Source organism: Podarcis filfolensis, assembly GCF_964270895.1.
Source record: "Podarcis filfolensis genome assembly, chromosome: 3".
Lineage (NCBI taxonomy): Eukaryota > Metazoa > Chordata > Lepidosauria > Squamata > Lacertidae > Podarcis > Podarcis filfolensis.
In genome coordinates, this window is record NC_139606.1 from 75507103 (window position 1) to 75531687 (window position 24585).

General features: G+C 40.9%; 1 protein-coding gene across 1 annotated transcript in view; it reads left to right on the forward strand.

The window, feature by feature from the left end:
• The window catches only part of DISC1 (DISC1 scaffold protein), a 170526-nt gene that overhangs the window by 63945 nt on the left and 81996 nt on the right, over positions 1 to 24585 (forward strand). The window contains 1 exon segment of the mRNA XM_083606010.1: positions 867 to 1055. Within this exon segment, the coding sequence (XP_083462136.1) occupies positions 867 to 1055 (189 nt within the window).

Below are 24585 nucleotides of genomic sequence, written 5' to 3' on the forward strand. Positions count from 1 at the left end.
AAACTGAGTTTTTTGTTTTGGGTGTGAATTCCTAGGTTCTGAACTCTTTAGACATATTCTCAGGGCGGTGACCACTCAACCCATGTAAGAGATCTACTTCTCAGAAAAACATATTTAAAGTTTGCATGTGAAAAACATGCACACACAGGTTCTTTGTGACATGTATAACAGCTGGCTCTGGAGAAACCAGTCTGTAACTAAAAGAAACACCATGTGGCGTTTTCTATAGCAAAGGAAAAAGATAGCTACTGGAAAGGATTCCTTTGACCAGGCTAGTCTGCCATGCATCTCTAATGAAAACAGAGGGAGGCCAGCTCATTTGGGGATGGGGGTGGTAGAAGCTATGTGCATGTATTGACTCTCTCTAATCTTAAGGATTTATTTATTTGCGTATGATATATGCTCCACATGATGTGCAAGGGAGATTTCATTTCAGTTTTTTGAAGATATCCATATAAATAGCTAGCTGTAACCTAATGATGTGATGGATTGCTGGGTAATGATCCAGTCAGCATGCAATTATTTGTTAATCTAAAAAAAAATTACATACTGACCAGATCATTACCCTGCATTCCATCACCTTTTAAAAAAACCTAAGTAGCAGTTTGGTAACCTGAATGAAAAAATAATAATCAAATTAGGTTACCACTGTTTATATGAGCAGTATAGGTACGAGGAAATGGAAATCAGTGGACATAGGGAAAATGTGTTTACTACAAATTTATTTCATTTTCACTGCTCAGGTTTTAGCTCCTGTATGAACGATTAGCTATTAATTTCTTTTAGTAAACTCCTTGAGGGTGTCTATTATTTGTTTCTTCTCTGTCTTCCTCTGTCTCTCTAATGTCCCTCCAATGAATCCACAGGAGGTAATTTCTGTATGGCTAGAGACCTTGTAGAAGAAATTAAGTCGTTAACAGCTGAAAGAGAGCGACTGGAGGGACTTCTCAACGAATGGTTCACGCTGAGTGCCAAAAATGTCCAAAAATTAGAGAGAATGAAAGAAGGTTACAAGAGACTGAAGGAAGAAATGGCGCAAGGGGAGTCTGCTTTTGGTAAGTGGAGCAGTTGACCAGCTGTTGGGCTGACAGAAGCCTGGCATTTCCTGGGCTGTGTGTCATTCAGTATCCTGCCTGAACTGATGAGCAGCCATCTAATTTATATGACATAAGAATAGTTATTTTGATGGGCAATTCTGGCAGACCATTTGATATATATTAGGTTGAATGTGCTGTCAGCCTCGGAGTTTGTCATTCTTGAGGGGTATTTTTCCCCCTGGCTTTGTGTATGCTGATGATGTAGCAGGCTTTGAGTTGATTTCCTCTTGCTTATTTTTTGCATAGCCTCCTGTGGTGAAAAGCCTGCTAACTGACAGTGAGAATGTCTCTGCATTCATAGCTCCTGCATAATTTAATAGTGCTCTGCACATAGAATTGTGCATGCTTCAGTTTTAATCCATAGGAAATATAAGATCCCGCAAGCCCAGGAAGAAAGCTGCCTAGCATCACTGGGTTTTTGTTCTCTAAGCATGTTGTGTAAGGATGTAATCCACAGCATGTGTAATGTTTTGAAAGCAATAAGTCTTTATTTACCTGAAAGATTAAGGTGGATTTTGCGAGTTTAGTGACTAGAACTGTCCTGAAAAGGTAAACATGGTTGAGATTATTAATCACATTGAAACTAGGAAATATTTTTCATGTGTTGACATTGGTCAGCGGAGCTTATTTTAAACCACAGGCTTGGCTTTGACAGGACTCCCACACCAGAGCAAGTAACTGAGAGGCAAGCAATGTGGCTAAGGTGGCTGACACCTATGTAGGCACATCTAAACCAACCAGAGATAGGCTGAGGTTGTTGTTGTTTAGTTGTTTAGTCGTGTCCGACTCTTTGTGACCCCATGGGCCAGAGCACGCCAGGCACTCCTGTCTTCCACTGCCTCCTGCAGTTTGCTCAAACTCATGCTGGTAGCTTCGAGAACTGTCCTACCATCTTTTCCTCTGTCATCCCCTTCTCTTTGTGCCCTCCGTCTTTCCCAACATCAGGGTCTTTTCCAGGGAGTCTTCTCTTCTCATGAGGTGGCCAAAGTATTGGAGCCCCAGCTTCAGGATCTCTGCTTCCAGTGAATAGGCTACCTCAGCCTATTCAGCCCTGAGTGCTCACAGGAAGGACAGATCCTGAAGCTGAGGCTCCAATACTTTGGCCACCTCATGAGAAGAGAAGACTGCCTGGAAAAGACCCTGATGTTGCCAGTACCAAAGAGGAAAGAGCTAGCCATTGGGCTAAACTGTACTGGATGTTTATCATATAGTTTGTTTGTGTTCAGGCTTTTCTTTCACCTGTGCTGGTGCTGGTCTTTAATCCTTTTGCCTCCCCTCCCAACTTTTGATACTGATTTCCTTCCCTGCCCACACCTGCAATTTGCAGTGGGGGAAAAAGATCCAATTGGAGTGGCTTTGGGGAGCAAAGAGTTAACCCCACCCACATCCAAGTTGCAACCCAGATTGGAACCCTGCTCTGGAAATCTTTGAAGATAACAACTTGCACACAAGCTGATGATAATTGCTGTGTGTAGTTTGCCCCATAGATGTGTAAAAGTTACGGCTTAGTTAGCTAAGCATTTATTGGTCTGACATCACTTTGTTTTATGTTAGGGGTGGACTATGGCCCTTCAAATTTCAGCAGTGCCCTGTGTGAGGCCAAAATTTGCCCTCCACCCTGCTTCTCCCCTCCCGTTCTGCTCAATTCACTATGTCACAGTTGTGACGCCCTGTGGCGGCCCTTAGGCTCAATGCCCAGTGCAGCAGTGCACCATCCTAAGGGCTGCATTAACGCATGGTCAGCTCTCCGGGCGCTGAAACATAAAAGTGGGTGAAGCAAAAAAAAAAAAAAGTTTAGAAGAAACTATTTTAGGGGATCTTGGGGTGGCTGTCACAAAAACCTTTCGTCATCACAACAGTGTACTTGTGAGAGTGGTCAGCAGAGGCACCATATTCTCAAGATGATTGAGTGGCTCCAACACAACATTGCGAGGAGGCAGGGGGCAGAGCTGAGCACTCTCTGATCATTGAGATGGCCTGGTTCCCTCAAAAAACATTGCCCCCCCAAAAAGTGCCTTGGCCTTTTGGAGCTGGCACCTATGGTGGCCAGTGAGTTATTAAATCTTACATATAATAAAAATGCAGGAGTGTCATTGTGCTGTTTTCATTGGTGGTTTCCCAAGGTCCTAAAGGCAGGGGTCAGGACAGGTTGCCCTGAGAAAACAGCATGCTATTTAAAGTGATTGCCCTCTTGGTTACATGTGTGTGTGTGTGTATAGCCAGTCTCCTCCTCTTCATCCTTTGGCTGTCTAGCTCTGTTTCAGACACACATACACACAGAATTTGCTAACTGACTTTCCTCTCGGCTTGTGCATGCATGTGCACAGCCAGTCTTCTCTTCTCTTCTCTTCTTCCTCTTACCCTCCTGCTCCATTTCATATAAATAATACATGTGCAGGCAGGCACACATAATTTTCCTTCCAGTACATGAGGTGAAATATGAATGGAAAAACAAGTGTAAAGAACTGCTTTCTGTTCCCGGCACAGAAACATAATTTTAAAAAGGTAAAGATACTGAAAAGTTGATCCATTGTTACAATAACCATCTTTCAGAATATAGCATGGAGATTAGTTTGGTTTTCAAGTGAGTGTCTGATCACTGATAGATCTATTCTTGTTGCTAGGTAGTCTCTGTAAAAGAAAAGAATAACGTTCTGTAACATTTTGCTAAGGGTGCTGTCCTCAGATCTGTTCTCCTTTTTCTGAAATTTTACCTCCAGCTGAACTTCCAAACTGCTTTTTAAAACTGCCCTAAATTTAAAACAGTCTGGGGATTTGATGCTGGAATCCCCACCTGCCTCAACCCCTCCAGGAAGAAACCACACACACCAGCTCAGTTTTCCCTGTAAAGACTGTAGTGCTACATTCCCAAACTTGGGTTTGAACTCTGGGGAATTTATAAAACTGTTTTGAGGGATTCACCTTCCAAAAGGAGAAAACTTAGCAAATTTTGGATGACAGCATGCATGCTGGCTTGTATCATTGTTTGCTTGTATCAAAGTGTCGTCATCCTTTGTTTAGGGTGTAACCGCATTAGAAAACACACAACAATAGGTGTTGCTTCCCCCTCCCTCTTAAGATGAACCTTACATTTCTTGTAATTCTCAAGCAGTGACTACAGAGAATATGTTCTCCTGGATAATAAAGCCCAGTGGAGCACAAATTCCTCCAAGCAAATATAAATAATTAAAATGAGTGATCCCCATTTTACTATGTTATCTACTGCATGTCTCTCTTTAGGCTATGGTAATTTGTTTAGCTCTGATTAAATTAAGCATATGATGGGTGTAACAAATTTTGTTGAAAACAAACCTATGGTGCCTTTTAAGGATTTTTTTTTTAAAAATGAAGCTATTTGCAATATTGTTATATATATTAATGTTGTTGATCCCCTCATTTGCTTTTTAAAACAAAAATACTTTATAAAGGGTGTATTATTATTATTATTATTGAAAAACATCCCTACATATTTAGCTGGAAGATCTAGTTGTTGGCAATATTTCTTGAAATATTTTCTTAATTGACCAGTATATGATATGGGTAATATTTTACATTTATAGAAGCGTTCAGTGTGCTTCATTTACATGGTCTGTATAATACATACAGCAACCATATAGAGGGTCAGCGTTACCCCATTTGCAAGGATTATATTTGGGTTGACTGAGAGCTCGTTATTCACCTATTGTTGCCTAGTGATATTAGCCATATGCCAGGTTTACAGTTGTTAGGACCCATCCTTCTCTGCTGATTGCAAATAGCTGTAACTGATTTTAACATTATATTTTTATATTACTGTAATCTGTCCTCGGACCTTATCGGAGAGTAGAAGTAATTAATAATAATAATAATAGCCATGGGGAATCTGTGGCCCTCCAGATGTTATTAGACTTCAACTCCCAACACTCCCAGCCACTATGCTGAATGGTAATCTAACAACATCTTGTGCATCACAAATTTCCCATTCTTGCTATATATGAAAGTAGGATATTGGAATGCTGTGACTGAAAATGCATGAGTAGTTTTGATCTTTGGAGCAATATATGGATCACTATTATCTAAGGTCTGTGGTAACATATACATAGGCTGCAATCATATACTTGGTTTCCTGAGACTAATCCCCATTGAGCTTAATGGGAGTTACTTTTGTGTGGTTGTTTATAGGATTGTGGATATACTTGTATATTAGGGTTGCTGTACCTCCAGGAAGGGACGCGGGTGGCGCTGTGGGTTAAACCACAGAGCCTAGGGCTTGCCGATCAGAAGGTTGACAGTTCGAATCCCCGCGATGGGGTGAGCTCCCGTTGCTCGGTCCCAATTCCTGCCAACCTAGCAGTTTGAAAGCACGTCAAAGTGCAAGTAGATAAATAGGTACCGCTCTGGCGGGAAGGTAAACGGTGTTTCTGTGCACTGCTCTGGTTCTCTCTGGTTAGTCAGAAGTGGCATGTACGCTGGCTCCCTCGGCCAATAAAGCGAGATGAGTGCCGCAACCCCAGAGTCGGTCACGACTGGACCTAATGGCTAGGGGTCCCTTTACCTTTACCTCAAGGAAAACCTGGACATGTTCTCTTTTGGGGGGGCCAACATGCCCATCCGGGCAGATTTTTATATTTTAAAGGCAATGTCTGGGTTGGGGTTTTTTTTTTGGGGGGGGGTGGTGGTTCTTTTTTGGGGTTAAGACATGCATACTTAGGAGGGTGCTGTGCCTGGGAAGCAGAAGTGCCGCGGCGGAGTGAGGCCATTGCATGGAAGATCAGGTTGGAGCTGGGGTCCTGCCTTCGCTCGGGCTGGCAATGGCTCAGGCTTTGGCTATTCTGCACGCCGCAGTGGCCTCACACATGCCCTCTCCTGCATGCCTCTTTCCCTGGCTTGGGCTACCAGTGGCTCAGGCTGTCCTCTTTTTTGCTTTTCTAGATATGGCAACCCTATGATACTTTCCTAGTTGTAAGCCCTGCTGAAGGCACTTGAACTTACTGCTTAATAAACATGCATCAGATTGCACTGGATATTTTATTTTATTTACAAGATTGATCCAGTACCTTTCCAGAAGACCAAGAATTATATAAAACACAATCACATTAAATCAAGACCAGTGTCAAATTAACTGAAGTTTAGATGCAGTATTAGTTAATACTATTATGTTAAACATTTGATGGGTGCCAAAAACACTTCTGTTTAATTTTTTAAAGGTTCTTAAGTTTGTGTCATGAAAATGGAAACATTTATTAAGAAGTTTGAGCACATTCTAGTAAATTGGTGATGGCTTGCAGCTTAACCAGTGAAGTATTGGTAGGGAATGGCAGTATGTAATAGCTTAATTATTCTTCTTGTCTGAAAGTTTTAATCAAATGTATAGGCATACGTCGTAAATACTGTGGGTTCGGTTCCAAAGTTTTGTAGATCGTTAAGCACTGATTATTTTGGGACCAGATTTTTTAAACAAATTGTAACACATTCAAATACATTGCCTTTTTGCAGACTCAGGCAGTTGATAAAATCTCTGCAATTCAAAGAATAAAACTTACTATGAGTGCCAAATGGATGTGATAGCATCTGTATACACCCTCTAACAAAATTATTCTAAAAGATTTGCCTGTGGGATCTCTGCATATTTTCAAACACTGATATAAGCATGAGTAGAACAGGGAAGAGTGGCTAAGCTTTCGTAACTGTTAATATTTGGCAAGCTGAGAAATGTATCAGAAAATGTAATGGACTTGAGGCTGCCTATCCATTTAATCAAGGCAATTGTGCTAAGTCCAACCCAAACTGGTATCCTTTACAATTAAAAATATTGGGATAAATGTATAACTCTAGAAATGCAAATCACTCCCAGTTAATGGAAACTGTAATTTAATATGTTTAGTTTAATCTAGTTTGTTTAGTTGTATATATCAACAAATGAATATTTCAAAGATGCTATTTCAAATATGATAAGAGACCCATATAACTGGCAGTTGTCTGACGCCCTTCTTAGTTTTCCTTATCAGGGTATGAATTTTGCCCCAGTTGACTCTGAAGCCAGAGAACTCCCCAAATAATGGAAACTTCTAATTTGTTTTAATCAAGCACACCACTGTGGGAAAAAGAGCATCATCTGTGTCCAGTATCACCATGTGTTCATGTCCCCAAATAGTGGTGGTCTCAGTGACCTGGTTTGCATGTAACACTAAGCCAAACCATTATTTCCTTACTGTCTGCTTATGCAAGCTAAAGGTTCTGTTACCAGATCAAACACCGGGTGTAAGATAAGTCAGACCTACCCTGGTACCCTCTTTCCAAAAGAAAATCTGTGAGGGTTCCATTTACACAACCACTAGATGTCATATTTTTCATCGTCTTCACACCAACCAATTTGGAAAGCTAAAATTCACTGAGGCACTATATAGAAAATTTCAGTGAATTGGATCAAATGCTTTCTCTCATCTGGTTACTATGCCAAAAGCAGGCCCTGGATCAGAGCCCTTTCTACCTGAAATGAACTCAACTTGATCTGAATGAATAATCAAAGGAATAATTATTCACAAACTTGCTGCCAAAACTGTTGGCAGGATCTAACTATCAAGATTAATGAATAAAATTGGTTTGTAGCATGAAAACCAAAGATGATCTTTCACCAGTTTGAACAAAAAATAAAATATGTTCATACACAGGACGGGCTATTGAGTGCACACCTATCTGCAGAGTGGAAAAGGTAGCTTTTGAATCTATTATTATGTAAGGAACTAGCGTGCAAGTTCAATCTTTGTATATTGATAGAAAGGCTACATTATGATCCTGGCACTCTCCAGAGTCTTTTGTGCCTGTGTGTCTTTTTTTGGAATAATTATAAGCAATATTGAGGAACATGTACTGAAATAAATTAAAGGATGGGATAAATTACCATGAATATTAGCATCACAAATATACTAGGAGGAGTAGAGATTTTAAAAGTTTTGAATGTCAAAACTAGGCCATGAGGCCAAGAAAAGTGGGAATTAGATAATACTGAAAATTTAAACAACCACCAGAAATAGCAAGGGGTGACAACTGGCTCTGCTTAGATCACCAGGCTGGAGGAAGGGGGATGCATATCACTATTCCCGCCTGACACACATGAGTTTTGGCTGCCATTTCTTGGCACAGGTAGAGTTATGTGTTAAATGGTGTGTTGTAAATACAGTGGTTGGTTCTCAAACTTAATCTGTTCTGGAAGTCGGTTCCAAAACCAAAGCATTCCAAAACCAGGGCATGCTTTCCCATAGAAAGTAATGCAAAATGGATTAATCCGTTCCAGACTTTTAAAAAACAACCCCTAAAACAGCAATTTAACATGAATTTTACTATCTAATGAGACCATTAATCCATAAAATGAAAGCAATAATCAATGTACTGCACTATAAAATAAATAAGACAGTATTGTAAATGATAATATATTTTTTTAAAAAAAATTCTTACCTGCTCAGATGATAGTCATTGTTTGGATGGGGGGCTTTTATCCATTCCCGTAGTCACACAATTAATCAATCAGTAGCTGAACTGGGTTCCACACAGTCACAAAACAAATTAACCGAAAAAGCCTCAAAAACACAAAATAAATAGCAAAAACAAAAGTGCCAAACTTAATCCATTCCAGAAGTCCGTTTGACTTCCAAAATGTTCAAAAACCAAAGCACAGCTTCTGATTGGTGCTGGTGCCACAGAAACAATAGCCAACAGCCACATCAAACGTTTGGCTTCTGAAAAATGTTTGAAAACCTGAACACTTACTTCCGGGTTTTTGGCATTTGAAAACGAAGGCGTTTGAGAACCAAGGTACCACTGTACATTTATCACATATCTATTTGCCTGTATATCACATACCAAATATTCACCTGATGAATCTGTTCCTGAGAGCAAGTGCCACATCTCTGCCATAAAGTAGCTGCCAAAATATGTTTGTTTTTTAGGAAAATGGTTGTGGGTATAAGCCCTCATATATTTCACCCTGGGGCCCGCTCTCCACTAAACACTATTGCAGGGTGATTCCCCATTCTTTTAAATACCGGTAAATCTCACACTGGGTGGATTGGTGGATTATTGTATGAAACTGAAACAGCAAAAAGCACTATTTAAAAACTACCAGTGTTAAATGATAAAAGCTTCAGATAGACATACTTCGGAAATCTAATTTAGAACATCCATGTGAAAGAGACCAAAGAACACATTAGATATATTATTTAATGTGTTCTAATTGTTGGAAAAAATGGTTTTTTTAAAAAAATGTCATTTTAACGAGTCTTTCACAGCCTGAAAATAAGCAACATAGCAGGTTTATTTTTTTGAAGCAAGTTTGGGTGTAGAAAAGATGTGCTAAAGATTGTAGAACCATGGATTTGTTGAACTTGGATTGGGGAGACCTTGGTTCAAATCCCCAGTCAACTTTATAAAGGTCAATTAGCAGTCTTGAGCCTGTCACCATCTCTAAGCATGACCTACATTAGTAGGGTTCATAAAATGGATAACCCGCTGACCACTGAGGTTTTAAGAGTAATTCTGTATGATATTCAGCATCTCAAAATTTTGCCATGCATACTCAATGAGTTTCCATATTTCCTGTAGTTTCCAGTACCACTGTAACCCAACTTTATAAACAGGGAAAGGTAAATGGATCTGTTAAAATAACAAGATTAATTGCAGGTGTCCAGAAGACTTCCTTCAAATTTGTGTTTCTTAAGAGGAGAGCTGCCTCTCACTATTTAAAATGGTTGCAAATAAATGTATGAGTGAGACTGACAGACAGGTCTTTCTGCTTTTCTATTGTTGATGCCTTACTTACTGTTACTTAGATAGAAGGAAGCAGAAGTCAAGGGAAGAGATTTAATCACATAATAATCAGGGCTAGAATTTTAAATGGGACGCATCATTAGCATGTTAATGAGTTTTCTCTCTTGATGCCAGCTGCCATGTATAAAAGGTTGCAGAAGTAATGCAGAGATGTGGCTTTGCAAAAATGTTTATCCTTTGATCAGTATATGCCTTGTGGGACAGAATCTGTAATTTTTAGAAAAATGTTTTACTTCCTTTTGAATAAACATGGAATCAGCTCATGATTTAAATATTCAGGACACAACCAGCCCATGCAGCTAAGGACACATATCCCGTTGGGACAAACAAGTAGGCATTTCTTCTGCACAAGCTCCATAAGAGGAATTGGAGCTCATTAGGTGAATCCTACCAAAAAAGTGTAAGGAAGCATCTGTATCTGATGGAGTTGATTTCTGCTGTTATTTCCTTTGCCCACTTTTGTCTGGATTGGCAATGAATCTCCTCCTAGCATTTTTCAGTTCACCAGTTTGAGGACCCACTGTGGGCTTGAGTGCTGATGTTGTCAAATGTCTGAGTGGTACATATTGTCAAGAGGTGTATTTCTACCCCATACTGGGAAACTTTTCTTTCTTTTCAGTACACACAGTGTATTAAAATTATTTAAAATGATTTAACAGAGCAATCTATTATTACATATTCATTTTTAAAATTGGTGTAGCATGCTGCAGAGTGGCTCTATTGTATAAATGCAGATTTTCAATGGCTTAGAAATTCTGTGTGTCCTTGTGTGTGTTCCTGAATCTACACATGGTCAACAGTATCCCATCATTTCCTAGATTTTATTTTATGCTTGATATGGGTTACCTCATGCTAAAGTGGAAAGATTATAATTCTGATTCCATCTGCCTAAATAAATCATTAAGACTAAATTGCATAGGACGCATAGCAGATGGGTTCCCATCTGAAGGCAGCAGCCTTTAGTAACATTCTTTTGACCACTTCTAATATGAGAGGGGCTGTCAACATTCCCTTGCATCTCCCCTGCAGGGGACGCATGCAGAAGAAACCATCTGAAAAGTTGTTTTGATTGCTCAAGGAGGGGTGCTTTGTAGCTTTCATCTGAAGTTGTCCCAGATGAAGCAGATTTTGTGAAGGCAAAGCAGCAGATAGAACTGCAGATTCACTAGGAGTTTAACCAGGATTAGAAATCTAGCTGAATAGATTTCTTATTTTAGTCCTCTATCATTATGGAAATTTTATTATGAACCAGAAGATGCACATAAATGAATACATTTATGTGATGATTAGTATTGTTCCCCCCTCCTGCAATGGAGTTTTTTTAGCACTGCAGAGGGTTTCAGAGCTCAGTGATAGAGAATCTTTCTTGCCTGCAGAAGGTTCCAAATTCCAGGTAGTGCCGGGAGTGACACTTGCTTGTGGCATTGGAGAGCCACTGCCATTCAGTGTAGACAGTACTGAGCTAGATGAATGCATGGTCTGACTCAGTATAAGACAGCTTCGTGTGTTCATACAACTGAAACCAATGGCCTACTCTTATCCTGACATTAATTCTTGGTATATTTTACCATAATGACATTTGCCATAGCCTCCTGTTGTCGTGTTCAAAATGTCATATTAATTTGTATTTTTTACTAAAAATACAATCACATATCCACCATAAATTGGTCTAATCCTCTTTTAAAGCCATCCAAATTGGCAGCCATCACCATTACATCTCGTGAGAGTGAATTCTGTTGTGTAGCTGTGTGCTATGTGAAGCCACTGAGCCTCTTGGGCTTGCTGATCAGAAGGTCGGCAGTTCGAATCCCCGCGATGGGGTGCTCTGTCCCAGCTCCTTGCCAACCTACCAGTTCGAAGTGCAAGTAGATAAATAGGTACCGCTGCGGCAAGAAGGTAAACGGTGTTTCTGTGTGCTCAGCCTATGGCTTCTGTCTCAGTGTTCTGTGCACCAGAAGCAGTTTAGTCATGCTGGGCACATGATCCGGAAAACTGTCTGTGAACAAACACCGGTTCCCTCGGCCTGAAAGCGAGATGAGCACCACAACCCCGTAGTCGCCTTTGACTGGACTTAACCGTCTAGGGGTCCTTTACCTTTTACCTTTACCTTTTATGTGAAGTACTTTATTGCACTAATGTTTATCACTTTATTGTTGCTTACATTTACCGTATTTTTCGCTCTATAGGACCCACTTTCCCCCCTCCAAAAATTAAGGGGAAATGTGTGTGCATCCTATGGAGCGAATGCAGGCTCCTTGGCTTCAGTGATAGCAACGCGAAGCCTCTGAAGTGCAGAGGGAGTGCTCTCTCCGTGCACTGGAGGCTTCGCTTTGCTTTTGCTGAAGCCTGGAGAGCGAGAGGGGTCGGTGTGCAGGCTTCAGGGATAGCCACCTGAAGTCTGCGGAGCGCAGCGCGAGTTCCCGCTGCGCTCCGCAGGCTTCAGGTTCCGTTAGCTGAAGCCAGGAAAGCAAGACTCTCCAGGCTTCAGCAGAGAGGGAGAGCTGCGCAGCGCCCCTTCAGCCAAGAAACGGGCTCCGTTTCTCCTGCCGCTTCGCTGAAGGGGCGCTGAGCAGAAAGGGGGATTTTTTTTTTCTTGTTCTCCCCCTGTAAAAAAAGGTGCGTCCTATGGTCCGGTGCATCCTATAGAGCAAAAAATACGGTAATTGCATTTACCTCTTTGCTTCCCATTCATCCAGTTGAGAGAGGTCACTTTTTATTTAACCACAATAGGGCAAAATGGTATCATCTGCAAACTACGCTACCTCACTGCTCACACCTAGTTTCAGATTATTAACGCACATGTTAAAAAGCACAGGTCCCAACACTGACCTTTGGGGAACTTTGCTTTCTATAGGCTACTTCCATTGGGAGAACTGTCCATTCCTGCTGTTAGCTTCCTGCTCCTTAATCAGGTACTTAACCATAGAAGACTCTCTCTCCTCTTATTGCCTGACTTTACAACACTTTTAATGCCAAAAAAACTTATCTAGAAACAGTGTTGGATGCCAGCTCCCATTTGTCCCAGTCAGTAATGGCCAGAGATGATGGGAGTTGTAGTCCCAAGAATAGCTGGAGGGCACATTGGCTTTCCTGTGCCATGTGATTCAGAATATTGCATTTTGTAGAGACATTTTCCCCATCCTGGCCCCACTACATATACATCTGAAGTATGACTAGGAATATATTAAGACCCTCCACTTCTTCTGCCAGCTTGACATCACATGCTTCCTGCCTTCAACATCATGCAGCAGAGACACATTAAAGTAATCAATATCCCTTAATTTCTGTATAGGATTGTCCAGGCATGTAGCAGACCTACTGTTAACACTCTATCACCCTGCCCTGCCCTCCATTATCTGCTGTTAGATACTGTGAGGCCAAAACCCCTTTTCATGAGAACAGGATGATGTGCCTTCTTGTTCTAGGTGAAATCCCCATTTGTCCCTTTGTGCTTAAATGAGCTATATTTTAATTTGCTTGGACTATTGTAAAAAACCATAAAGGAAAATGGTTTTTTAGCAGCATTCTTAATAGTGATCATTTGATTAACTTATTTATCCCCCCCCCCTTTTGCACAAATTTCTTCCTTTTTTTTTAACAGTGGTATGGTAAACTAGAAACTTAGACACAGGATGTGATGAAGTGATCACAACCACCAGAGGGGAGGTTGGAAAAAGAAGAAGATAAAACCAAATTCCATAAATTAACATTGCATCCTTTACTATAGTTTTGTTCAAATTAGCTCGCAGCTTGCTTTTAATTCTAATGATAGTATGTTTCTGAATCAGTATTTTTTAATTCTTGCAAGAATATAATTTACTATAATGAGAATAATAATGACCCCATACTAATACATAACTCTAGTCCCAGCTGTTGCATATATGATGCCTGGTACTGACTGTGGATTTAAAATCTCTGGAACAAATTACAAAACTAAATTATAGTTAATAGGAACATGTTTTTTAAAATTGGTAGGTGGTGGCAAGAAACAACCCCTTTAGTAATTTTAATATGCTCACATTATAAATGCCATTGGCTCTCCCCAAGATATAAACCTAAGAAAAATTCACACCTGACCCAACGAGTTCTGTGTCAAGGTTAACAGAACTGTGCACATTTTAGCCTGACAGGGAAATTGCATTTTTGCCTGAATGAAAATGTGATAGTTTTCTGGGATATGAAATTTCATCTTTACGCTGACTGGAAAGATTATGAAACATCAGCTAGAGGCATGAAAGTCAAGGCCAAAAGAAACCCATGGGATACTTCCTTATGTTATAAGTATAATACAAGATGTCCATTTTATGAAAAAAATGGTATTGGGTTTCATTCCCGCTGACTGCTTCCCAGCAAGGAGCTGGGCCTTGCTTCAAGTTTGTAGAATGCCTTTCACACATGTTTCTTAAACCACAGAGGTTTTAATAATATGAAAGCTGACTAGGTTTAAATAGTTCAGGTATTCATACGTAGGTCCAAAGTTCTGCATGGTGTTTCTCAATTATTCTCAACTGGCCTGGTTTGTGCAACCCTTGAGACCACATGAATGTGGAGGCTCTAAGATAGGAGCCTGAAGTCATTTTGATCCTCTCTAGTCCTTTTTACTACCATGCTGAGTTAAGTGAAGGTTTGACTTAGTGCGTTGTCTAAGCTTTTCTCATTAACCATGATGCAGCCAGGACTTGTTCTAACTCTGACGTAGTACAGTGCAGCAGCAAAATGTCTGGGAAGGAGCAAAATGGTCACAATCTCCTCTCCAGGATCCTGCATGTTTGCTCATTCACCTGGTTTGGCTTAGCACAGCATGTGAACCACACCTGATACCTGAAAGTCACACAGGGAAGAGATCCAGCTGAGTGGTAGACCAGCTATGCTCTGCATGCAAAATAACTTTGGTTCAATCCCAGGGATTTCCTAGTAGGGCTAGGCAAGTCTCTTGCTTCTGCCAGTCCTTGAAGAAATTTCCAAGCTAGATGAACCAATTGCCTGAATCACATACTTCCACTCTAAAAGGGCTTGGAGTCTCAGCTCGGGCAGCAGCAGCACCAAATCTCAACTACTATAGCAGTAAACCTCCACCCTGTGAAATGAGTCCCTTTCTGTTCAGATTTCTTTGTTGGTGTTACGATGGCTAGAGAAGCTGCTATGTGGAAGCACCCATGGATTTCCTCTTTGTTTCCCACTGCTTCCACTTTTTTTTTAAACAAGGTCCTGAAGTTTCAAAAAGGTTTGCTCTCTTATTCTTTCATGCACCTTCCATTTTGACTCGCAAACTTAATTTTCATTACCGCCGTGCTTTTCCCCACTTTCTTTGTACATAATTCAGCTCTTTTCACACATTAAGATGGAAGACACATTATAGGTGAACATAACCTCTGCTGAAAAAGCATAGAAAGTTGTGTGTAGCCATGCAGAACATTCCTTCACATCTTTTCTGAGACAAGGTGCAGTGTTTCTACTTCTTGGTCCTGCCAACTTTCTCTTTTAAAGAGACTGTTGCTTTTGAATCTTCATTAATATTAACGTGATTTGAAATTTTGCATTGTTCTATCTACCTGCAGTGCTGGCAGATTTTTCTTTTTAATGGTTGTGGGGGGACTTAAGTGTACTTAACTTTATGCGAATAGCATTCTGGGCGTGCAGTTCTTCAGCCAGTGATGTATTCCTGATCCCTTTGAAGTCAATGGAATTAAATATATGTATCTAGGTGCTGGATGGCAGCCTAAGGCCATTTGGATGCATTTTATTAGCAACTTCTTTTTCTACTCACGATACCAGTCATCAGTTTATGCTCTGAAGTAGAAAACTTCACTGTGGTTTTGAAAGTTGTTTTTAAGAATTCTCCTTAAGAACCCAGAGTCCCTATTCCATTACAGTTCAGTTTATATACTTTGAAAATTAGATTTTATTTTAGGCCCTTTGAGAATATTCTTTTTTTCATTAAAAGTTGCTATAACCTTTTCTTGTTAAGCCTTTTCTTTCTAGGAACCTTTTGTTTGCCTTTTAGTAAAATTTTATCTTTGCTTCATTAAAACCCTTGTGGTCTCTGTTTGAAGCCGAATCACATGCTACCTGGAAAGCTCTTGGGGGGGATACAATGCCTTTATTTTTTTTTAGATTAGATAAATTAGATAAATTTATTGTCATTGTCCGTATATACACAGTATACACAACAACGAAAATCAAACACCCCCCCAAAGACCGGGTTCACATACACATTTACACGTATCTCCAACACTCTCATCCTATTCAGACATAATCTATAAAACATAACATAATCCAGAATATAACATAACCTATTTAAAGGCATAACATAACCTAAAACCTATCTCATTCCTTCCTACTCCCTGCTTGCTATTTCTTGCAACTGGCCCTGAGATCATTATTTAGTGCAATCAGAGCTCTTGGATAGAAACTATTCAGAAGGCGTGTGGTTCGTGTTTTCATTGTCCTATATCTTCTGCCCGAAGGCAACAGTTCAAAGAAGTTGTGAGCAGGATGGGTGGGATCTCTCAGGATATTGTGTGACTTCTTCAAAGTGCGAGACGTGAAGATCTCATCCAGGGTTGGTAGTTGGAGCCCAATAACATTCTGGGCAATTTTAATTATTCTCTGTAAAGCTTTTTTATCCGTTTCGGAGCTGCTCCCATACCACGATAATACACTATAGGTTAAGACACTCTCGATGGTACTGTGATAATAGGACAGAAGTAGGTGCTGAGATAGATTCAGTCCCCTGAGCATTCTCAGGAAATACAACCTCCCCTGCACCTTCCTCACAACCATATTAATATTTGCAGTCCATGAGAGGTCCTCAGAGATATAAATGCCCAGGTATTTAAAACTACCAACCCTCTCCACCTCCTCGCCATTTATGTACAATGGTAAAAATACACTTTTCTTTCTCCTAAAGTCAATTATGAGTTCTTTGGTTTTTTTGGTGTTAAGCATAAGATTGTTTTCTTTACACCATTGAATTAACCCCTGTACTTCTTTCCTATAAGCAGTCTCATTGTTCTCACTAATGAGCCCCACCACTGTTGTATCATCCGCAAATTTGATGATTGTGTTGGACTTATACAGTGGGGTGCAATCAAATGTGTACAGGGAATAGAGAAAGGGACTTAGCACACATCCCTGAGGGGCTCCTGTGCTTAATACTAGAGTAGAAGAATAGTAAGGTCCCATTCTCACTGTCTGCGGCCTATCAGTCAAGAAATTCCTTACCCACAGACAGATCTTCTGATGTATACCCAAATTGGTCATTTTAAGAAATAACCTGTCTGGCAGAATTGTATTGAAGGCAGAACTGTAGTCCACGAACAACAGCCTTGCGTAGGTTCCCTGTCGTTCTAGATGACTCAGTACAGTATGGACAGCGATGGAAATAGCATCATCAGTAGATCTATTTCTTCTGTATGCAAACTGGAACGGGTCTAGAGTGGATGGAAGACCAGCCTTAATATGATCTAGCACCAATCTCTCAAAACATTTCATAACAACAGATGTTAGAGCTATTGGTCTATAGTCATTGAGAGATACCACCACTGACTGCTTGGGGACTGGCACTATAATCGATGTCTTCAGGCAGGTAGGGACAGAACCCTGCAACAGGGATAGGTTAAAAATGTCCGTAAATACCCCAGCTAATTCTGCAGCGCAGTCCCTAATAACCCGTCCCATAATTCCATCCGGTCCAGCTGCCTTCCTAATGTTAATGCTCCGAAAGGCACGTTGTACGTCAGAGGTCTGTAATAAAAATGGTTGTCTATCAGTAGTAGTTTCTGATGATGTGCTGGTAGCCAATGCTGTAGTGACGGTAGTTCCAGTTCCCACCTCAAAGCGACTAAAAAATTGATTCAGTTGATCAGCCAGGTGCGCACTGCTACTGGCCAGTTCGTTTTTAATATTTTGCCCTGTGATTTGTCGCAGGCCTTGCCATACTCGACGAGGGTCGGAGCTCTCAAAATGTTTTTCAATCCTCCGGCAGTACATAGCTTTGGCATTCCTAATGCCCTTTTTCAATTTGGCTCTGGCTTCTCTATACTGTTGCGCATCACCAGAATGAAAAGCAGCATTTCTTGCCTTTAACAGAAGATACACATCCCTGTTTAGCCAGGGCTTGTTGTTAGGGAACACCCGTATTTGTTTGGTGGTAGTGACAACATCAATGCAGCTTTTAACGTAGAACAGTACTGTCGAAGCGTATGTGTCCACATTATTCTCCACAAAAAGCGACCACTCGGTGCTCCGAAAGCAGTCTTGAAGTTGCTCAGATGCACCTACTGGCCACACTCGTATCTCTCTAGTTGATGGTCTAATTCTGCATACGAGAGGTCTATATGATGGTATCATAAGTAAAGATATGTGGTCTGACTGCCCCAAATTGGGCAAGGGCTTGGTCTTATATCCATGCATGATGTTACTATATACTCGGTCCAGGGTATTTCCCCCCCTAGTGGGACAATCAACATACTGGTGGAACTTAGGAAGCACAGTCCTTAAATCGGCTCGGTTAAAATCACCAGCAACCACAAATGCTCCATCCGGGTGGGCCCGCTGCTGTTTGCTAATAGCAGTTAGCAGGTGGCCCATAGCTGTAGTAGTGTTTGCATCGGGAGGTATATACACCGCTGTTATTATAACAACATTAAACTCACGTGGCAAATAAAAAGGGCGGCACTTCACCACTAGGTACTCCAAGTCAGGAGAGCAATGCGTGTCCATTTGTTTGATGTCCGAGCTCCAGTTGTTATTTATATAAACGCAAATTCCTCCTCCTCTGCTCTTCCCGGATTCAGCGGTTCTATCCGCTCTAATTACTGAGCGTCCTTCTAGCTGCAGAAGTCCCTGTGGAAAGGAGGGATCCAGCCACGTCTCTAAAAGGACCATAACACAGCAGTCCCGGATACTTTTCTGCCGAGAGGTAATAAGCTCCAACTCCTCTACCTTGTTAGGTAAGGATCTCACATTTGATACAAGGAGACTTGGCAATGCAGGCTTGTGGGGATTTTTACCTAACCTCACTCGTAGTCCAGCCCTGCAACCCCTCTTCTGCTTACGCCCTCTCCGTTTTCTTTTCTTTCTGGCAAGGAGAGCAAGGGGAGTATCCCAAGAATGTGCAAGATATGGAGGCTCTCTGATAAGCTCAGCTGGAATGTTATAGGTTGAGACCTCCTGGCTGCAACCTTCTCCTCTGCCGATACTTAAGAGCTCTTGACGACTATAAATTTGGACTGAATGGTGTAAAGCAGCCTTGTAGGATTTTTTTTTACACCTGGTGGCAGGAAGTTAGTTTCTTGGAAAGGTGGGTGAACAGGTGGGGACTGGACCTCCCTTCTCCATCACAGCCAAGGACTCAGGGTAGCTGTGGTACCCTCACACTGTCCAACATATAGGGCATCTGAAATCATGGGCAGTTTAGATACAGTTGCATTATAACTGATACTGTTATCATTATTGTTAATGTTGTTCTGAGCATCTTTCACTTAAACACTCCTGTGTAGTATTTTTTTTAGTCTGTGTCCGTGTGTGTGTGTGTGTGTGAGAGAGAGAGAGAGAGAGAGGGAGAGAGAGAGAGAGAGAGAGAGAGAGAAACAAATGATGTACTTCCTTTTATATGTTGACTTACTATTCTCTTGCATTACGTCTGCACCAAATTCAGAAGTTCATATACTGTAGGTATTGGATTTAAGCTGATGTGCACCTGATCCCCAACATCTACATATCTAACTTTAATCTTGCCCCACAGATGTAGATTATTATGTGTCGTGGAAATAAGTGGAGTCTGCACCAGTGACTCACGCTGGTCTCATTTCAGGTTTCCCTGTGAGGCGTACGCTCTGCTGAATATTGACTTCTTTTTGCGGCGCTTCTGCTTCATTCCAGGCAGGAATGTAAGAGATCTGTTGGAACTCTGTCCTGGGCAGAGTTTGTGTGCCGGGGTAGGTAGGCTAAGGTTACCAGATTTTCCCCCAATGAATCTGGGGAGACTTTGTAAATCTGGGGATTGTCCCTGGGAAATGGGGACGTCTGGTGTGGTGTAGTGGTTAAGAGCGGTAGTCTCGTAATCTGGGGAACCGGGTTTGCGTCTCCGCTCCTCCACATGCAGCTGCTGGGTGACCTTGGGCCAGTCACACTTCTTTGAAGTCTCTCAGCCCCATTCACCTCACAGAGTGTTTGTTGTGGGGGAGGAAGGGAAAGGAGAATGTTAGCCACTTTGAGACTCCTTAAAGGGAGTGAAAGGCGGGATATCAAATCCAAACTCTTCTTCTTCTGGTAACCTTAAGGTAGGCTGAACTTTGTGTGCAGTGAGTTTCCAACACAAATATCATAGTCAATATAGTAGAGATTTTTATCTCTAAATACCATCACTTGTCTTGGAAGAGTTCCTAAAACAGCTTCTGCTCATTCCTTGTCACACAAGGGTGTGTGTCCACAATTTCTCCTGCCTCCCCTTTCTAACGGCTGACCACCTCACCACATTCCACTCTGGCCTTGAGAGTCAATGGGTGCTTAGGCAAAGCTTGCAGTGGGGTACAGGAAGTGGCATGAGAGACAGAGGGACAATGAGAGAGAGGCTGTTCCAGAAGTGAGGTTCTGCTGGTGGGTGTTAGGATTAGGGACCATGGAGAATTTTGCAGTAAGCAAACTTTAACGCGAGCTGTGTGGTATTCCCTTGTTCGACAACTATTAGCCAATTGAGTTCCATGCAAGTGTGAGCAATACTTATTGGTATCATTTAAAAAACCCCACAAACTTAATAATAATTTCGTAAACCACTTTGTGGTTTTCTTTTCTTTTTTTACAATCAGACGGTGTATAAATTTTATGAAATAAATAAAAACACTTTTTTCTGAATCCAGACCATTATGCTAATGGTATTCTGTTTGTTGTCATTATTTTGGAGGTACTGCCTGATCTGATGTGCTGAAATGTGTAATCCCTTGAACTGCTTTGTTTGAGGTGATCATGGTAGTCTCCCTACCTGTACAGACCTTACATGAATCTCTGAACTTCTCTCAGAGGTACTTGAGGTAATCCTAGTATTGAAATGGCTCACTAATCTGCAGGATCAGTGTTGCTTAGAAGTCTGTGCCCTAAGGCAGGAACTATCATGAGGAGACTGAGGATGAGAGGAGGATGGTGGATGGAAGCAAAATTATTACTTATACCATAAATTACTATGCTGGGTGGGGGCTCTTGCATTCTCAGTTTTGGATTGGGTCACACTATGTAACTGTAAAGTCTGCAGAAGAGAGCACAGCACTGCAAGGGTTAAATTAAACTATACGGACAAATGTCTTGACACCTTCCCAGTGTTACCCCCCCTAAAAAAACCCCTGGTGATAGCCAACAACACAATTGAGGATCATTGACTTTAAAAATAGCAAATTTTAAAACAAAGTACTTTCTTCAGCTGCATGCAGAAGCCTCATTAGATTCCTAGAAAATATAGAAAGAAGAAAGGAAGGTGTCAAAATTAATGCGACATTTCAAGACAGGCAAATTACAATACCCCTGGGGGCATGCAAATGGCTACTTGATGATGGGTAATGAATAACAGTAGCAGTACTGTAAATTAAGTGAGTTATGCTCGCAACACTGTCAGGAGAATTGAAACCAATAACATTATTTTTGCAAACCACCAGATTGTGCCGAGATCATAAAAGTTTTAACAAAATGTGAACCGCAACAGGGCATGTTTGAGTTGTGATAACACAATCAAAGGATGAACAGGTATATCTCCTGATATAACAATTGATGAGGCTGGATGAGGCTGTCTAGTCCAGCGTTCTGTTCTCACAGTTGCTGACCAGATGAAAATTGCCTGCCCTGTTCCCTTAGCAGAAGCTGAATAGAACCGTACTCAGGACAGGACTAGAACCAGTACCGTGCCGATACTATTCTAAATTGTCTTGGATGCCACAACTGGGATCTACATCAAAATCATGAGTCATAATAAATAATAGCCTCATTCTTTATGTTTAATTTTGGTTTTCCTTTAGAGCATCTTCATAAAAGCACAGTTGTTGGAAGGAGCTTTTATTCCGAGGAAATATTTAAGGGAATCATGTTAGGTTTAGTTCCATAAGAAAATACGTTTTCAGAAGAAGTCCAGTTTCCCCCTACAATTCTGCAGATAAATAATCTGGGATTACAACAAGAGTTGTAAAAGGGTAAACACATATATGAAGTAGGGCAAAATAACATGGTGCCTTTCAAAGAATAGCTTTGGCAATGTGAGATTTCACTGAGGAAAATTGGATGCAACCGTTTGCTTGTCAAAATTTACTAGCCCAGATGGGATTACTATTAATGCTGATATAATGCCACTTTGGCTAATGGAGATATCAATAGTAGCAACGTTATGTGTCTGTTTTTAGAATTTCTTTCCTTTGGCTGTGTTGCATAAGGGTAAACTTGTTATTTTACTGTATCGTTTGGAAATATGTATTTTAAAACAGCATGGGCTAGTTATGTTATTTTATTGGCCATTTCATTTAGAATAAACAGTATACATTTTAGCATGACTTTTGCTAGAAGCTAAAAGTTGGATTTCTGAGATTTCCCCCCTCCCCCTTTTTTGCATGCTTTATATGAGTAGGTGGGCATATATGCACAGAGCTTTGCAGAGCTCTGGCTCATGTTCTGCTATATTGCTTTTGTCATGAAACGAGGAGAGCAAGCACCTATGCATGTGCTAACTCTGTTATATACACTAAAGATCCTATATCTGCTCCAAGTTGGTGGATAGGAGTCTATGCATATTGTTTGCATTTGTATATCAAGGAGCGTTATGAAAATGATTGTTGAAAAAAGAGAGAATGAGGTTATGGATTATGGTGGTGATGATGACATTTATATTTAGGCAAATCAGAGTAAGTTGGGAATGTGATACTGTCCTACAAAGCCCCTGTATGCTTGCCACTGGTGGCAAAAAATTCCCAGATACATAAACCCTCTGGAAGTAATTCCTTAACAGCAGTGTGACAGTGAACAATGCTAACGGATCATTCACAGATCAGTTTTCAGTACAACATACTATGGAATTGTACGCACATTGGATTTTTTCTTCAGCAGAACTAAAAACGTTTGAGATTAGCATTTTTAAAAGTTTAGACAGTTTTGAACTGTACAGCTTTCATCTCATCATAACCTTTATAGTCCCTAGAAATACCTCCCTGACCTTGCTGGAAGGTAGTAATGAATCTGTAATTAAAGTAATAGGTTTTCAAAGTAGAAGATAACAGTGCCATTGCCACCCTTCTTCCACCAGGGGGCAGTGTTGTAACGCTATAGAAGCAACCCAAGATTATTTGCAGATTACTGGTGCACTTTTCACATGAAACTTCAAAGTGGGAGCTCATTTATTAAGTTCAAATAGCTAGCTTTGATTCCTGCAGAATGGGGGGGGGGGGGAGAGGAGACCAAGAGAAATAACAGATACATCTTCACAATTACACTCCTCTTTGATACTGGGCTGCTTCTGTCTTTTGAAGGCCCGTTTTTCAGAACAATGATCTTTTGTTTCAAATTACAGTATATTTTGGTGTTGATTCTGCCTTAATATCCACCTTGCAATAACACTGTCATCTTAGCAATAATAGATGAGAATGGGTAATGGGGGGTGTTGCCTTTTAAATCTTTAATATTTTACTGGTTATTCATACGCTATCTATTTGCAGTTCTTTGTGATCAGGCTCACACAATTTCAGGGAAGGAAATGACTAGTTTGAAATCAGGTTACCCTATTGGGTGACTTTTTGGAAACGATTGCAGTGTAGAAAAATCTGAGATGGTGTTGGAAAGAAGCCTCTGTTTATTTGATTTAAAACATTTCCTGTCTTACGTTAACAATTTGCAACTGGATACAGAGGGATACATAGCCGTGATGGTCTTCAACTGGTGGGATTGAGAACCAGAAGTGGGTCACAGCCCAATTTAGCAGGGTGTGTGCGTGCCTGTCTCAGTGGTCCTAGTATTGTGTTCTTTTTGTTGCATTTAGTCACCCTACTTCAGTACAGTGGTACCTCGGGTTACATACGCTTCAGGTTACAGACTCTGCTAACCCAGAAATAGTGCTTCAGGTTAAGAACTTTGCTTCAGGATAAGAACAGAAATCAGGCTCCAGCGGCGCGGCAGCAGCAGGAGGCCCCATTAGCTAAAGTGGTGCTTCAGGTTAAGAACAGTTTCAAGTTAAGTACGGACCTCCGGAACGAGTTAAGTACTTAACCCAAGGTACCACTGTATGTGTGTTTTATTTATTTATTTTGGTGGGGGCAGGTTGACCCAGCTTTAACCTTGTGCCACATCTCTAATTGCTATAGGCAACACTATATATCTAGTATAACACCCCCTTTTTTCATGAGCAACTTTGATTTATAATTAGGCAGCAGAACTCATTTCTCACTTAAATTACTCTTGTTGAACGCTGAAGTAATTTTAAAAGAAGCTTCTCGAGCAGTCCCTTAAAATATTACATTTCTACTCTACCATGCAGCGCAAAAGAAATGGCTTTGTATCAAAAATAAAAAAACCCAAGTCGTAAAATGACCGTATTGCAATCACAGTACTGGTTAAGCGAGTTTATTGTGGAGACATCACTGCCCTTGGCGACGTGGAGGGAGGCACAAAGTGAGTGCACTCTGGGTCCTCTAAGCAAGAATGCATTTCCTAATGCCAATTG